General features: G+C 37.5%; 1 protein-coding gene across 2 annotated transcripts; it reads right to left on the bottom strand.

The window, feature by feature from the left end:
- Positions 1-544: 544 nt before the first annotated feature.
- LOC113314369 (mitochondrial fission 1 protein A-like) lies at positions 545-6347 on the bottom strand. 2 transcript variants are annotated; one of them, XR_003342383.1, is made up of 9 exons: positions 6194-6347; positions 5537-5675; positions 5243-5373; positions 4754-4858; positions 2104-2242; positions 1805-1953; positions 1226-1289; positions 975-1124; positions 545-872 (listed from the first exon to the last, which is right to left on the bottom strand). XR_003342383.1 is itself a non-coding variant. In XM_026563163.1 (9 exons), the coding sequence occupies exons 1-8, from the start codon at positions 6287-6289 to the stop codon at positions 1039-1041; spliced, it is 909 nt and encodes a 302-aa protein (XP_026418948.1). In that variant the 5' UTR covers positions 6290-6347; the 3' UTR covers positions 545-872; positions 1013-1038. The 2 variants fall into 2 exon arrangements, 1 of the variants encoding a protein (XP_026418948.1); XM_026563163.1 differs by having other exon boundaries at positions 1013-1124.
- Positions 6348-17736: the final 11389 nt, after the last annotated feature.

The following is a 17736-nucleotide window of genomic DNA, read 5'->3' as shown; positions in this document are numbered from 1 at the left end:
AAAAGAAAAAAATAACTTAGTAATAACAATTTTTTGGACCCGTTATAATTGTAAGGACTTCTTATAAGTTTTGGACCCGTTTTCACGCACGTTATGCCAGTTAGATAGGAATTTCAAATCATAATTTTTTTATATTTTCTATTTAACCGTTACAAAACCCGTTATTTAAGAAAATAAAAAAATGTATAAAAAACGCATTTCTTCCTATATAACGCGTTTTTGGTCCAAAATGTGCTCACACCCGTCAAAGCACGCTACAACGGTCACACCTAGTGCCCACGACCTGTTAGCCTGAAACGTGCTCACACCCGTCAAAACGCGACCTGTTCTGTGACCTGTTTTTCAAACCTTGGTTACAAGTAATTTGGTGGGTTATAACTTTAGGAATAGGGAAACAGGACATAAGATTTTAACTATACCCTCTATACACTTAAATTTTAATAGCCCTGCTTGGGATCTAAGGAAATCAAACAGAACCAGCCGTTCAAAGGAAATAAACAGAACCTGCCTTTAAAACCTTGATGATTTCTTTGTACTCCTTGTGTATCGAAGATTTTGGATTAAAAACAGAAACTGATGAGAATAGTGGCGGACAGTTTTCTCTTCTCTCAAACCCTCCTCTTCCTCATGATTATAGCCTTTTACAGGTCAGTTGCACTTAACTCTCTCACAGTCCATTATAAAACGCATTCGAAGAAATGGAAGAAAAAAAATCTTTATTGCACCTAATCTTACACAACACAAATTGAAATTTCCATCAGGATACCAAAATTAACATTGTGTTATAGGATATACACCCAAGTAATACTTCCAACAACGTTGCCAAGTTTGCAGAGCCTTTTCGAAAACTTCAATTGAGACAATAAGACCATCTGACAAAGATAGCAAAGAAAATCACAAATGTAGGTGATGAGTGAGAAGATTGTCATGCAGAAAAGAAAAGATCAAGTGGTATTGAGCTGTATCATTCTTACATGCCACATAAAGTAGTATTGAGCTGTATCATTCTTACATGCCGCTGCATGGGTCTGAGCCATATCATGTCTTACGTCGTGATTTTGTATTAATAATAACCGACACAAGTGCACCAGCAGTATGAAAAATGAGTGCGCCGAGAAATTTGTCTGCACTCATTTCAAACATTCTTGTAAGTCCTAACAGAGTAAAAGGGAAACACATAATCCTAAGCCGACAAAGTTTTAGAAGTAACGTATAGAACACTCACTTTTTTTCATTCGAGTTGATACTGTGCGGCTCAGGTATCTACCTTGCCAGAAGTCTGGTGCAACCTGAATATGTATATAAGCAGAACAGTTAGGACCAAGCTGGGTCTAGGATTACCCAATTTATATCTCGTCCTAACGTATAAGTAAACTGAGACATGGCAATATGGCATACTTGTTTTATAAAAATATATATATATATATCAAGGTAATTCTGATTTTCAGAAGAATAACACCATCATATCCCACAGAATACTTCAAGAGATGTACAGTATATTCGAATTCCATTGACATTTCTGTTTCAAAACAGTAGAAGTTAAATTGCAACCAGGTGTGTTAAACTCTTGCTTAAGCAATTGTCATTCACAGGATAGGGCTTATAGATATCAGCCCTAGCAAATAAAACCGTTTCACTTAACCGATACTGGACAATGTTTTACAAGGATAGTTTCGCTAAAGGAGGACGCGGACTTCCACCAATCAAACTTTAGAGAAAGTTTTACTAGATAAACAAAATTTAACATATGGATGTATTTTAGTCCACAGTACTATTAATGGATAACATGAAGAGGAGACCAAACCTCCAAACATTGCAACACGTCGTTCAAGCTCTTGATAAAGTCACCACTTATGTAATGTCCAAGTGAGCGAATATAAAGCATATCCCTGAACTGAAGTTCGTTCAGTCCACCTTTCTCAAGTTGGCTCAGTCCACTTTTCTCAAGAGGGGCTACAAAAACAATGTTTCAGCTTTAACAAGGTGTTAAGAACAAGACAAATATTTAACTCTGTTCACATTTCAGCATATAGAGTATAATTACTCACATTTGACATTAACAGAAAATGTAGAACCTGATTTTAACTGAAATTTCTTACTTACCTTCGAGCAAATCTATTCCTCGCAGGACATCTTCTGGTTGTCTTGTGTGAACAAGAGCCCAGGACAACTTGATGATGTTTTCATTCTTAACCTCACCTGGAGCATCATCTCCGGCTTCCGCAATATCTCTCTCACAATCCTGTCTATGCATAAGGGAAGTTAGAATACAACAAACAAACTTGGACCAGAGTCGACTTGATCAGCTTGACAGTCAAACCACTAGCAAAGTTGGACATGAAAGAGCCGTATTTTGTTTTTGTTAAAGTTCTAGCTGGATACGACTTTTAAGGTTCAGGTGCCTGCATACCCAGTTTAGGACGAGCTCAATACTGAAACCGCCCGGCAACGATGTGGTCGGAGTATGTGGCCCTTTCTCCTTTTTTTACACGTCGTTCTTTAACATCCAAATTTTTTAAGAACTGTTTCAATAAAGTAAATTCCAACCTGAGTTGTAAAACTCATAAGGCGGGTGTCAGGCGGCCGAGTAGCGCCAAGCGCCTGGAGAGACTAGTCGGGGATTAGTCGGGATGCATAGATAATATTACCAAGAGATGGAAGGCTAAATAAACCATGTCCTAAATAGATATATCATTCAATAATCCTTAAGATTTGCTACTTAAACTCAATACTTTTGTTACTCACCGCTCTAAAGTTTCTAAATACCTAAAACAACAACACAACAACAAAGCTGTCCTAAGTTACGAATTAAAAACTAACACTTAAAATAGTTTTATTAGCTTTAGAGTTCGATATCTTCTTCTCGTTCATTGCCATAGTCCACTGTCTCTTCAGCATCACCAACAATTATCCCATCTAATTCAACATCAGCAGCGTTTCTCGTGTTGGTAGCAGCCATTTTTTAAAAACTCTAAAGAAGAGATGAAGAACAGAGATGAAGAAGAAGAAGAAGAATAGAGAGAAGAAGGGGAGAAGAAGAAGTGCAGCTAAAATTGGAGAAAGAGAAGGACCAGGGACGATAAGATAAACCCTAGGGTTAACTTGGGCTAATTTTCTTAGTGGGCTAATTCAAAAAATCCGAAAAAGTCGGCGCCTATTTATCAAAAAATCGATCAAAATCGGCGCCTAGGCGGAAAAACGCCTAATTCAAAAAATCGGTCAAAAATTTTATAACTCAGATTCCAACTACCTCTATAAAAAACATCTTGCCCTTGTGAAAGCAACATTTATTCCTTGATGATTTGAAAGGTATCCCATACTAACAGTTCCATTTGAATTTGACTTCTCTGTAGACATAATGATAATATCTTCCTCGGCTCGTTAAAACATCAAAGATCAAACACTCGCTAAGAAATTACAATGTGACTCAAAAAATTTCCAAGCATGTCCATGATAGCAAACACTGTAGCTTATATGGGGATAATACACCCACACTATCCTTGTAACTATTCATGAGTGACAAGGCATTTCTTGTACTTTAGAATTCGTGAATCATGGAACAGACCTTTCTGACACATCAGTCACAGACTTATAAGCTTACCAGCGTAGTGGTGCTTAAAGGGTATAACAGATATTCCTGGGATTAGAAATGTGGCTTCTAGCTGTGACAAAACTTACCAGTCAGAAGTTCACTTTGAACCTTGAGGCTATACTTAAGCGCGTTACTGCTTATTGCGCTGTTTGGAACTATCAAATGCATTATTTAACATCATCAGCCTGATGAAAACAAAAGCACAACTTCTCTGAATTCGTAAAATTTGGTTACTACCTTTGAAGTGATTCCTACGGCGGAAGATAAACTAAAAATAGAGACAGATCTGGTACCCAAGGACTAAAGAGGTTACTTCATTCAGCCCAAAGGAAGCCTAAGCCACAAAGCAAGCTAAACCCTAGCTCTGAGGCTACAGAAGAAAAGGCCGCAGTACCCAGTGCCCATGAAAGTTTGCTTATACAAAGAAAAAATAGAAAGGTACCAGGGTACTTTTGATATACTACCTCTGGAGTAATAAACCAAGACAAGTGCCCAAGGACTAAAGAACTTATAAAGTAAATAAAAGCAGGGGAGCGAAAAAGCCTTCCCACTTTGAAACTTCTATCACATCAAAATGTAATGTAGACTATCATAGTTCTAGATGACAGTAGAAAAATATGTTTGCCCTACCTACTTCAAGACACATGTAAAAATAAGTGTCAGTGGAAAAACAAGTTAGAAGCAGGAGAATCTCAGCAAAAGGTTAGAGGTGGAATCAAGATCCAGTCTACATTCATCTTGTAAGAAAGAAAAAAAACACCGAAAAGAAAGTGGTAAAAAGTCACCAGAAATAATCTACCCAATAGTAGTGTAACAGGCATATGAAAACTCTTGAAGTTGATATCCAATCGTGCTTGAAAAATTTAGCCACCTTTATGAGTATAAAACCTCGGCATAAACAAGATATATAAAAATAATAAATGAAAAATGCTACTCCCAGTAATATATATTTGATATTTCCAATATACGGTCGGTCACTGAGGTGTAAACTAAGAAAATATGCTCATAGCCATAGTTTAAGATCTTAGATAAATTATTGTAAGTTTCAAAACATTTTGACCAACCCCAAACAGAAAATTTCACGCCGCCATAGACACCAAATTTGAAAACAAACATAAAAAAAGAGAGATCAGATAGGTTAATTGGAAGACAAAAACTTACAAGAATCATATCAAGATAATATTGGTGAGGTCCGCCAATGAGAAACCAGAGAACCGATCCGAATTTTTTCTTCAGGGTCAAAGCTTGGTTGAAGTGTGGCGCAACCTATAAACCAAATTCAATCATAGTCTTATTAATACCTCGTTTATGCACACTTATGTACTATAACCAGATTGGCATGCCAAGTCATAAAATTCACATACAAAAAGAGTATGGCTGAAGATTCAAGATAAACTAAGATGCTTTTTGGAAGATCAACGGTGCCATGAAAAAGATCAATTCAAAAGAAGTTTTACTGCAACCAGAGGTTTCGACACCGACTACACACGACATGGGGTCCAGGTCGTTTGTAACTAAGCTATTAATGCTTCTACATCACTCCACCAGTCTTAACCTTAGAAGTAAGCATTACAGATAAAAAGAAAATTACTGGTTCTTTTTGATCCAGATAACTATTAATGGTTAACATGGAAAGGCGAGGGATCAAACCTCCAAACACTGATTCAAGTAAGATAAGCTCCTTGAATAGTCACCATCTCTGTAATATGCAACTGCGAGAAGATAAAGCATCTCCCTCTTTTGAAGTGGGCTAAGTACACCCAGTACGCCCCTATAACCGTCTACAAAAACAAATTTATCAGTTTTAATAAGGTGTCGAGCAGTAAAATTAGTAGATAGCGAGACAGATATTTAAAAAATTGCTTGATTTAGCATACAAAGTACAGTTATTCACATTGACAGGAAATGCTGGAACTGTTTAAAACTGAAAATTTCCCATTTCACCTTCAAGCTTTTGTATTCCTTCCTTGACATTTTCTTTGCCTGTTGAGTGAACAAGAGCCCGGCACAACTTCAGGATGCAATCATTAATAACATCCGTTTGAGTATTCGCTGGGTAGTTTTTGAGATCTTCTTTATAATCCTGTACATGCATAAGAAAGGTTGGAATAGGATAACCATCTACTTACTTATTATCACACAACCTGATAATTCAGATTTCAGACTCCAACAATAGATTAACTCTCATAATTAAAGGTGTAATATGTGCTGTAAAATTCCCAAATCATGAAAAAGATCTTCTTGGCACCTTCATCCCAGACTTTTATCACTTACTAGGGTAGTGGTGCTTAAAGTGTAAAAATAAAACCAAGTTTTTACGTTTAACAGGCTTCTGGGTGCCACAAAATTCAACTCATTTTGAAACTAGAGGCTACACCTGATATTTAACATCATTAACTGTAGGTATTAGAGTAAACCCTAACCTAAAAATCTTACCAGTTATTTTTCTTAAAGAAATGCAGACCGGAAAAGAGAAAACACCAACACTGTTGTATGCATATTATTTATTATGTAAGTAAGGAAGAAGAAAGATTACGGTGATAAACCCTAAGTCGGCGAGAATTTTGTTTTTTTTGAGAGAGAGAGAGAAGAACAGCTTACATGAATCATAACATCATATAATGGGAAGTTATCTTCCCTGATCAGAGACGCCACAACCATGCCGGCAAACCTTCCAACCACTCCTTCCAGGTCCATGAAAGTTTTTCCCAAAGCAGAGCGATTTGAGGAGAGAGAGAAAAAAGGAAAACCGCGTTCGGGAAAAGAGGTTCCACTGCTTTCTAGGAATTATTAGTAGGTAATAATATTATGGGCCTATGTAATAGCAGGTCCGTCCATTAAGAAGAATCCTATTATTTGGGCTATAGGGGATGGGACTTTGCCGGCTTAAATTAGAACCATTTTTTTTTTTTGGGACTACTCAAAAATGGTGGGGTCCTGGAGGACTACTTTCTGATATGAATGTCTACCATATACTTATAAGGGGTGTCCTACAATGTGGAAATGACTAACCTACCGTTAACCTAATTAAAATAAAAACTAATCTAATAAATACATATATATATATATATATATATATAATACAAATCATTAACAAAACAAAATCAAAATCATAACAAATCCATTATTTTTAATTTTTCACAAATCCGTGACTATTAGAGGGTTCATTTTCTTCTCTCTTTCCGCTTCATCGTTTCGATTCAAAAAAAATTCCACAAACCCATTACTTGGTTGAAAAAATGAGTAGTAATCATCAAAATGAGTTGAAAATAGAAGTTGCAGAGAGAAGTTCGGATAGGAATTATGTGAAACAGTTTGTCGAACTATCCGAACTCAGCTTTAATGGAGTTTTTTCTTTCAGAGAAAGTTCGGGTACCTCGCAAAAAAAAATTCTCAGCCGAACTTTTAGTTCGGTTACGTCGCAACTTCTTTTCCTTTTTCTCCTGGTCGAACTTTTAGTTCGGTTCCGTAGCAATTTTTTTCTCCTAACCGAACTTTTCTCTAAAAAAAAACCTATATATTGAGTTCGGTTTAGTCGATTTTTTTTTCCAGGCCGAACATGTGGTTCGGTTACGTCGCAACTTTTTTTCCTAAATGAACTTTTTTTTGAAAGCAAAAACTCCATTAAAGCTGAGTTCGGCTACCTGTGTTTTCAGAACCATTAGCCGAACTACACTTGCAGATGAGTTCGGCTACCTGTTCTTCAGATGTCCCAGCCGAACTCTATTTCCATGGTCGAAATCAGTTTATAAATTTTTCATTTTTACGAAAGATTTTGCCAATTCAAGCAACATTAACTAAATTTGAAGTATACCTAAGTACCCAAAACCCTCATTTCGAAATCAACCGTCTTATAAAAAAAACAAACCAAAACCCCCTTCTTCTCAAGAATTATTCTTTTAAAAACACCCAATTAATTAATCTAACCTCACTAATTAATCATTATACTAACATTAATTAATCATTATACTAACTAATTTAATTACCAAGGGCAAGTTTGGTATTAAAAAAAACTTAGATAAGGGGTGACTCATTATTACTTCTAATATCCACCCAAAAAATGGAGAGTAGCCCCCACCATTTTTGAGTAGTCCCCACAAAACGGTTCTTAAATTACTAAGTGGAACCCAAATGTTATAGGGGGAGATCAGACTTAAGTAAAAGTTCAAAAATATACTCAACCATTTTAGCTTATTACCCTTCTACCCTTTCATTAACTGATTAATCTAATCTAAAAAAAAAACTGAAAAATCATTAAAAGAGAAGAAAAAAAACCGTCCCTCACCCTCACCCTCACTCTATTTCTTTCTTCTTCTTCTCCTCACTTTCTTTTCTTCTTCTTTTTCCATTCTTCGTTTTTCAGCGACTAATCGTCGATTCAAAAAAAAATCATCGTCGATTAAATTCATTGTATAAAACCATGAAACCTAAGGAAAATCTAGGTCAATCTTCGTCGAATCCATCTCCTTCTGAAGCAGAGAAACCAACTTCATCAAATGAAGATGAAACTGAAGATCAAGAAGAAGTGAATGAAGGTGATGCACCAGCCGTCGAGACTCCTGATATGACAGCAATAAGGTATGAATTGAAAAACCCACTCTTTATTTAAGCGTTTTGTTGATTATTCAGTAGGTTTCGAAAAATTTTAGGTCTGAAAATACAGTTTCTGAAATGCTTACGGCTGGGAGTTCTTGTGTTCCCAGCCGTAAATAGGTCTCACAGTTGGGATTAATTGTTTTCTCAGCCGTTTATATGTTACACGGTTGGGATATCTTAGAACTCCCAGCCGTTTGTAGGATTTACGGTTGGGATATCTTAAAACTCCCAGCCATAATATAGTCGATGCGTACGACATGAAGAAATCATATCCGCAACAAGTTGTATGCGTCTAGGTTATTCCTAGCCGTATATTCTCCTGTGTTCGAATTTTTTTCAGCGGTAATATTTACGCCTCAGTCTTTCTGTCCGTAACTTTGTTTCCTGACCATGATATTTAGTTTCCTAGCCGTTTATTTATTACGTCTTGGAATTTCCTAGTCGTATATAGTACCGTGCTGAATATCAAACCAGCTATATTTACATGTATAGGTTTTCCTATCCGTTATTTGTTTTTCGGCTAGGTCGGTTACTAAATTTCCCATCCGTAAATCTTGTTGTGGTCTTGGACTATCCAATTTTCCTAGCCGTTTTGGGTGTCACGGTTTGGTTGTGTTGGAATTTCCCAGCCATTTTTGCTTATCTACTTTTCATTTTTGGCATTGTTTGTCTTTGAACAAAGGAAAAGAAAAGAAGAAGAAAAAATCACAAGAAGTAACACCTCGTAGTGACCCGACTCCACAACCTCGTCACGCAAAACCATTGGGCGCAAACGCAAGGAATGCAAGTGGAGTTGCTTCTGCTGGAGAGAATGAAGGTGGAGGAGAAGGAGTTGGAGTTACTGGAGGAACTGAAGTTGCTGTTACTGGAGAAATTGAAGTTGGAGTTGCTGGAGGAAACTGGAGGAACTGAAGTTGGCACTTCTTGTGGTGCTGCTATTGATAAAAGTAAATTCGTAGTTGAGGAGGACAATAAGGATGGAAAGAAGAAGTATCCACCAAAGATAACGGCAAGAGAAGTAATTGATGTTATGGATCCTTTACCTCCCAAGAGGAATGGGAGACCTTGGGGTGAGGCAAGAGATCGTTTCGTCTTGATTGGCTACACGTCTTCATGGGTTGCTAGGCTTTGTGGCACAAATGTAATAAATCAAATTACAAATATGTTATTTTCATTTTGTTATGGATTATTAATTATAATAACCAATATTTTTTTTGTAGTTCCCGGATAAAGCGGTCCCTAAACTAAAGCACCAACGGCGAAAGTTTTGGTCGTTGGACAATGAGAATCCAGATGTGATAGCTTTGGTAAAAGCTTCGGGGTTATGGTATGGAATTGAGGCTTTGCAGAAGACATATGATGGTGTGACAGTTTGTGGTTTTAGAGAAGATTTTGGCACGAAACTATGACTTTTTATCTCTCGTTCGGCGAGATGACTATCACTCCGGATGACGCAAAGCAAATCACTGGTCTTGCTTTGGAAGGAAAGGTTGTGTTTGAGGGTTTCAACAATTCTATACCTTTTGATCAGCTTTGTGTCTTGGTGAAGGACTGTCTTGGGTGGGGCAAAGATGAAGCGGAAGAAGAGTTTGAGATAGGTGATCGGTTGTCAGTCGTGCAAAAATAATTTCACTTTCTCAATCTACTAAATATAAATATAGTATGTGGTAAGAAAGAGTTTGTTCCCACAGAGAGGCTTTTGTTGTTATAAAATTTCAGTTTCTTAATAACCAAGGGGGGATTTTGTTTTAGCAAAGCAATAAAAGTAATTGAAAGCAATAAAATAATTTGAATAATCAATAAGGAGGAGATGTTGGTCACGGGATAGTATCATTCACAAACATGTATTTTCATCAATGATTAGAATTGATATTTTAATCTCTCATTTATTAAAATACCTAGGATACCTTGATCGTAAGAATATCCCGCTAATTCCCTGATTTCATCACAACCACATTAAAAGATGCATATGTGAATTCTACCTAAAAAGCAACCTAAAGTGTAAAAGCACAAATTCGATTTAACTAAGGCTATGATTCATATGTGACTAGTAGGATATATCACTACAAGCACTACTCACATTTATGCTACTTGTAATCAGGAATTTATCACTTTTTCGTATAATAAAACCTAATCTAGCAATAGATATGAAGACCAATCTAATTGATTCTGTACTCAATCAAACTAGCACTCAAATCATGCAACAATATTAACAATGAATCATAAACAATAAAGTTGAGACAAAATTATTCCATTGATTTAAATATCATGCTTGAGAAATCAACTTTTATCCCATAACCAATAATTGTGTTTAGTTACTCATAGTAATGAAGTTCATCATAATCATTTTCATAAAATAAAGAAATGAAAAATATACGAAAGCAAACCTTAGTAGAATCGCCGCTCTCCTCCAAAACTCCAAGTAGAAAAATACGTCCCCCAAGATGGAGAAAACCCTCTCCTTTTGTAGCTTTTCCTCTTTCCAAAACTAGGTCTTCAAAGCCCAAAGTCCAAGTGGTCCAATAAGCCCATTAGTGAGAAAAACCCATGTAGAAAATATGTCCAAAAATTGTCGCTGGAAGTTGGTCGGAAAACATCTCAGGTGACCGGAAAAGTCCGCTCGGTCACCGCTCAGTCAACCGAGTCAATGAGTCAACTTGGGTCAAACAGACCGCATCAGTGATGTCACGAGTCAGAATGGTTAGTCAGATGAGCTAGTCAGATTCAGCTCACTGACTTAGCTGCATGACTTGGCCTAGGCCATAGTTGCAAAGGCCCGAGCCATTGCACATACCAGAATCTATGCTGCACCATAATGGTGCAGTAGCCAACTCCAACCCAGCCATTCTTCATAGCTGTAGCTCATAACGTCTGCAACTTCTCTGCATCACAACCACTCAGCAAAACACTTCCTTGACTGCTTCTTTAACATCATCACACTCCTTCAGTTCATCTGCAATACTCCCAGCTGCATTTCCGTTACCACCAACTCAGTTGCAATATCCTTCTCTCCCTGTATAACAACACAACCACCACCTGCAACTTACAATGGTATACACAACAGCAACATCATTTCACTACCTTCTACAGCCTTATCTTGACTGCAATAATTCATCACAAGCCACTGTAACTGCACCTCGAAAAGATCCATTCGACCATTCAGAACCTCAGCACCAGTCTTGCAGTTCAATCACAGTAACCTGCAGCTTCATTTACTCTACATCCATTCTAATATATTGGCTTGACTGCAGCTTAATTCAAACCCTAACATACATCTATATCTTCTTTCATTCAAAACAGTACACTGCCAGTTATTCCACCACCTACAACTCAGCCATCTTGCATACAACTCAATCCATTTGTTGTAGCTCCCAACTTCAGTTGCATTCTCAAGAACTCAGTCCCTGCACTCCATCATATAGCTGCATCTCAGTCCCTTGGCAGCAACCATTAGCATAAATTTCCACCAGTTCTGCTTTCTCATTCATCATATCAAACCCACAGCATCATCATACCAACACTTGCACTACCAACATCACATTTATCCCAGTTCATCCATTCCCATCTTCTTGACCTTGTCAACAGCAGAATCAGCACTTCCTCCTCATTGCAGTATCATCAATTTGAACCACATAGCTTCATCATTGTCACTGAGCCACACACTCCATGTATGCAATGTCAGCTTCCAAAGCCATTGCAGAACCATCATACACAGGTGCAATGTCTCCATACATTCACAATTTAACAGCATCATCCATACTCAGTATCACCATTGCTGCAAGTGCAACAACCCTGCAACTGACTCTGCAGCACAATCTTCACTTGGAACTCTTTGTAGCTCAAGCAATACTCCTTCTTACTGCTCCAACAACACAAAACCCAAATTCTTCTTCAATTTCAGATCCACCTCACTTCCTTGTACCATACAACTCCAATTTCTTTATCTGCTTCACAATCTCACAAATTAGCAGAAACCCCTTCAATTTCTTGTCATCTTTGCCATCACAGATTCAACCAACCACATAATCGACTTTTCTCATCTCTGTGACATCAACACCATCTCCAGTTCCTTCACTGTTTCTCTATCTTAGGGTTTGTGTAGGAATAGAAGGTGGATATAACCACTCGAGTGAAGTGGATAAGGGGTACTGCAATGATATTTGGCCTGTCAGTTTCGGCGAACTGACTGCCTATCTTGTTTCCTTGCTCAACTGTCAGTTACGGGGAACTGACAGCTCATTCTTAGCCTTCTTCGCCGCATAACCTCAGCTAGCTCCAGCTACACTCGACTGTGAATTGAAGATTTTACCCTTTATGCTCCAAAAGAGTGCTTTCTTCCTTCTTTTGCTCCAAATGAGTTCATTGCACCTAATAAACTCAAACTCACACATAAGATACATAATTCACAATAAAAATAGCAAAGAAGGCATAAATTATAGATATAAATGAAGGTGTTTATGACACTTATCAAATTCCCCCACACTTAGACTTTGCTAGTCCTCGAGCAAATGAAACAAAACTTATTCTAAAATATACATACACTCCATCTCGTGAGGGTTTACTAGAGATATACCCACAAAACCTGCTTTTCCAACTTACTAGTTCTCCGAAATGATAGCATCCAATGCGCTAAGAAGACATAGAGATTATGCACACTAGTCATAAGAAGTTAGACACATAAATGAACACAATCTCATTCTTAAATGGTGAGAGAGAAATAACAATCCCTTCTTGAAAGAAATTCGGGTTCAGAGTGATCAAAAGTCTCGACTCTGCCTCACAAGAAAGGGTTTTATGATATTGCTCTCAATAATAAATAGCTCTTTATGGGTCACACATGTGTCGAGGTAGGAATGAAGAGAGAATCCTGCGACACGTTGAATGGTAGAAAGGCAAAAACCCTCCGAATTGTTTTGAAAACCCACATCTTTTATTCATTTTGAAAACCCTTCTTCTTTTCTGACGATCTCTAAGAAAGGAAATCAACCACTTAACGAAGGTGGGAATATGCTTACTTACCTCGTTATCCGTTCGGCGTGCAGTTAGCACCACTCTCACAGCATCCATAGAAACGTCTTCGGTCTTCAATCCTTGTCTTCATCTTCGGTCTTCAACTCTTGATGATGAAATATTGAACTTCGTAGAATCTTGACAATGTGATTCTTTCCTCTAATTCCTTGTTGCTTGAAACCTCATTACGGGTATTTCTTCTTCCATTGGCTTTATTGAATAAATACAAAACCAAAAACGAACTAAACAAACCAAGTGAATTTTTTCTTTTCTTTTCTTTTTTTTTTCTTTTTTTTTTATGCAAGAGAAAGTAAATACAAAATGAAACAAAACAAAGTAAACAAAACTAATAATGTACCTAACAAAATTTCTCTTGTCTCTTTTCTCTTTTTATTTTTTATTTTTTTTATTTTTTTATAAGAGACCTAGCATAATGGTGACCATGTCTCAATTTTTTTTTGAAACAATTGAAAATAAAATACAAAAAAAGATAAAATAACAATGCAAGTACAAAGGCCATAGTGTAAGTACTTTACCGCTCGATTCTTCACAACTTGTATGGTTCAATATCACAAACTTCTTGAATTCTCATCTTGATAATCTTCATTCTTGTACAATAGTCTTCAACTTGTAAAAATTTTGCTCCTTGTCTTGTTGCTATACTTAAATCTGAAATCTGCTCATTTCTGTACCGTTGCTTGTAAACCTTAAACGTCTTCAACTTTCCTTCGAATTTGTGATGCTCCTCTTGTTGATGATGATGGTGTTTCTATAGACCTGTTGGTGTAGAGAGAGATGGATGGTGCTAACTGCGAACAAGATTACAAGTGGTATGTAAGTTAGCAATTCGATGTCACCATTCATGATTGATAAAATAACACTCAAGAGATCAAAATAGTGCTTTTATTGGTGGGAGGTTGGGTAGATGACCATTCTACCCGGAGTTTACGTACGGTGACACACACTCTAAAAGCACATATTTAGACAGGTACAAAGAAGTGAAGGTCGGTGCCTCTCATGATGTAACATGGGTAGTCTCCACTATAGGGGATCACAAATCTAATACCGAATTCAGTCTGCACCTCACTTGCCACTGGGATGATTAAATCCAACTTTAACTCTCATACAAGTAAGAAACCCGATCATGTTCTCTGTCATCTGTAAGTTCAGTGACTCTTATGAGAATCTCGATGTAATCTTAGCGACATGTATACTATGTGACTCTAACCTAACTACAAGTTGGAGTTTTCTTATTCACTATTTTACAAAAAAAGTTGAAAATTTCATGAAAAATTTACAATGCAAATGCAACCACTCCCCCACACTTAAACTTTACATTGTCCTCAATGTAAATTGAATCGTCCAAAGAAAGTCAAGGTGGGAAATCCTATATGATAATGACAAGAAATCAGAAAAATAAAATAAAATAAAAATAAAACAAGACAATAAAAACTAAAAACAAGACAAGAAATAAATACAAGACAAGAAATACTCATTCTATGGGTTGCCTCCCATTTAGCGCTTGGTTTAAAGTCGTCAGCCCGACTATCTCCTTGCTTTCTATGACTCCTCCAGAGGGAGTGCATCCACGAAGTTAGCTCCTTCCACCACTTAGGAAGTGAAATTCTCATAATATGGTTTCAACCGGTGCTCATTAACTTTAAGTTCCTTGCCTGTAGCTATGCTACGAATTTCTACTGCACCATGAGAAAACACATTAGTAACAATAAAAGGTCCAATCCAACGTGACCTTAATTTACCCGGAAATAAATGCAAGCGAGAATTAAACAAAAGCACTTTCTGCCCAACGCAAAATTGTTTCCTAGAAATCATGTTATCATGAAATGCTTTCGTCTTTTCCTTGTAAATGCGCGAGCTTTCAACTGCATCATTGTGAAGCTCCTCTAGCTCTTGGAGTTGTAACTTCCTTTGCTTTCCAGCCCCATCCATTTCCATATTGCATTGCTTAATATCCCAAAACGCCTTATGCTCAATTTCAACGGGTAAATGACAAGGTTTACCATACACAAGCCTAAAGGGATACATCCCGATAGGTGTCTTGTATGCGGTTCTATAAGCCCACAAAGCATCATTAAGTCGCATGCTCCGATCTTTCCTTGTTGGATTCACCGTCTTCTCTATAATGGATTTCACCTCCCGGTTAGACACCTCGGCTTGTTCATTTGTTTGGGGATGATAAGATGTTGCAATCTTGTGCGACACATTATACTTCTTCAACAAGGTTTGTAAAATCCTGTTTTTGAAGTGAGAACCCCCATCGCTAATTATGGCTCTTGGAATTCCAAACCTTGCAAAGATATTAGCTTGCACAAAATCTGAAACCACTTTAGAATCATTAGTTGGGGTGGCCTTAGCTTCCACCTATTTGGAGACATAATCAACAGCAAGTAAGATATAAAAATTCCCATGAGAATTGACAAAAGGACCCATAAAATCAATACCCCATACATCGAAAACTTCAATAAATTGAATAAAAGTTTGTGGCATTTGATTTCAGGCACCTAGATTGCCTGTTCTTTGGCACCTATCACAAGTTGTACAAAATGTATATGCATCTTTAAACAAGGTTGGCCAATAGAAAATGCTTTCAAGTACCTTGTAAGCGGTTCTCTTACTCCCAAAATGTCCTCCGCAAGCATAAGAGTGACAAAAAGACAAGATAGAATTAAATTCAGATTTGGGAATGCACCTTCGTAATACTTGGTCACTACCTTGTTTCCGTAAGTATGGATCATCCCATATGTATTGGTTTCCTAACTTCTTAAGTTTGTCCCTCTCAGAACGAGACAAGTTCTTTGGGATTTGTTTAGACACCAAGTAGTTCACAATGTCAGCATACCATGGTTCTTCAAAGGCAATTGAGAATAGTTGCTCATCCGGGAAACTTTCAGGCAATGGGATAGCTTCCTTGTCCACAGCAAGACGGCTCAAATGATCCGCAACGGTGTTCTCAATTCCTTTCTTGTCCTTGATCTCAATATCAAACTCTTGCAAGAGTAAGATCCATCGTATAAGCCTCGGTTTCGCTTCTTTCTTCATTAGCAAGTACCTAAGTGCTGCATGATCAGAAAAGACAACAACTTTTGTACCAATTAGATAAGAGTGAAACTTTTTCAAAGCAAAAACAATAGCTAATAACTCTTTTTCAGTGGTTGTGTAGTTTTGTTGGGCCTCATTTAACGTTCTAGAAGCATAATAAATAGCATGAGGTATATTCCCCACACGTTGCCCAAGCACCGCACCAACCGCATAGTCACTTGCATCACACATGAGCTCAAAAGGCTTGCTCCAATCCGGTGGTTTAATGATAGGGGCTGAAATCAAAAGTTCTTTCAAACGATTGAATGCCGCCATACGCTTTTCATCAAAGTTAAAAACCACATCTTTTTACAATAAGTTGCAAAGTGGTGATGTTATCTTGGAAAAGTCTTTGATAAATCTACGATAGAAACCTGCATGACCAAAAAAAGAGCGTACCTCTCTCACCGTAGTGGGAGGGGTTAAAGCACGAATAAGGTCTATTTTAGATTTATCGACTTTCAAGCCTTTAGAAGATATTATATGGCCTAAAACTATGCCATGAGTTACCATGAAATGGCACTTCTCCCAATTAAGCACAAGATTTGTTTCAACACATCGTTCAAGGATTAGTGACAAGTTGTGCAAGCAAAGGTCAAATGAATCACCAAAGACACTAAAGTCATCCATAAAAACTTCGATTATGTTTTCAACATCTTCTGAAAAAGTACTTACCATACACCTTTGAAAGGTAGCTGGAGCATTGCACAAGCCAAAAGGCATCCTTCTAGAAGCAAAAATACCGAATGGACAAGTGAAAGTGGTTTTCTTTTGATCCTCCGGCGCTATCATAATCTGACTGTAACCTGAATAGCCATCAAGGAAGCAATAATAAGAGTGTCCAGCTAAATGTTCAAGCATTTGACTAATAAAAGGCAATGTAAAATGATCCTTCCTGGTGGTGGCATTCAATTTCCTGTAATCAATACAAACCCTCCAACCGGTTTGCACACAAGTTGGGACAAGTTCATTCTTATCATTCTCCACCACCGTCACACCTGATTTCTTTGGTACTACTTGTACCGGGCTCACCCACTTGCTATCGGATATGGGGTAGATAACACCCACGTCCAAAAGCTTTAGTATCTCCTTTTTCACAACTTCCATTATGGGAGGGTTCAAACGAAGTTGCGCATCCCTTATAGGCTTTGCATCGTCCTCCAAACGGATTTTGTGCATACATACGGCAGGGCTTATACCCTTGATATCGGCAATTGTCCATCCTATGGCGGTCTTGTACTTCCTTAGCACCCTTAGAAGTTTTTGCTCATGTAATTCACTAAGCTTGTTAGAAACAATCACAGGTAAATCTTCCTTGTCACCCAAGTATAAGTACTTTAGGTGATCGGGAAGAGGTTTCAATTCTAACTTTGGAGATTTAACAATGGAAGGTACAAGATTTTCATCAATGCATGGTAAAGAAATAAAAGAGATATTAT

Source organism: Papaver somniferum, chromosome 9 (assembly GCF_003573695.1).
Source record: "Papaver somniferum cultivar HN1 chromosome 9, ASM357369v1, whole genome shotgun sequence".
NCBI lineage: Eukaryota > Viridiplantae > Streptophyta > Magnoliopsida > Ranunculales > Papaveraceae > Papaver > Papaver somniferum.
The sequence above is the reverse complement of the archived record's forward strand: the minus strand, read 5'-3'. Positions and strand labels throughout refer to the sequence as shown.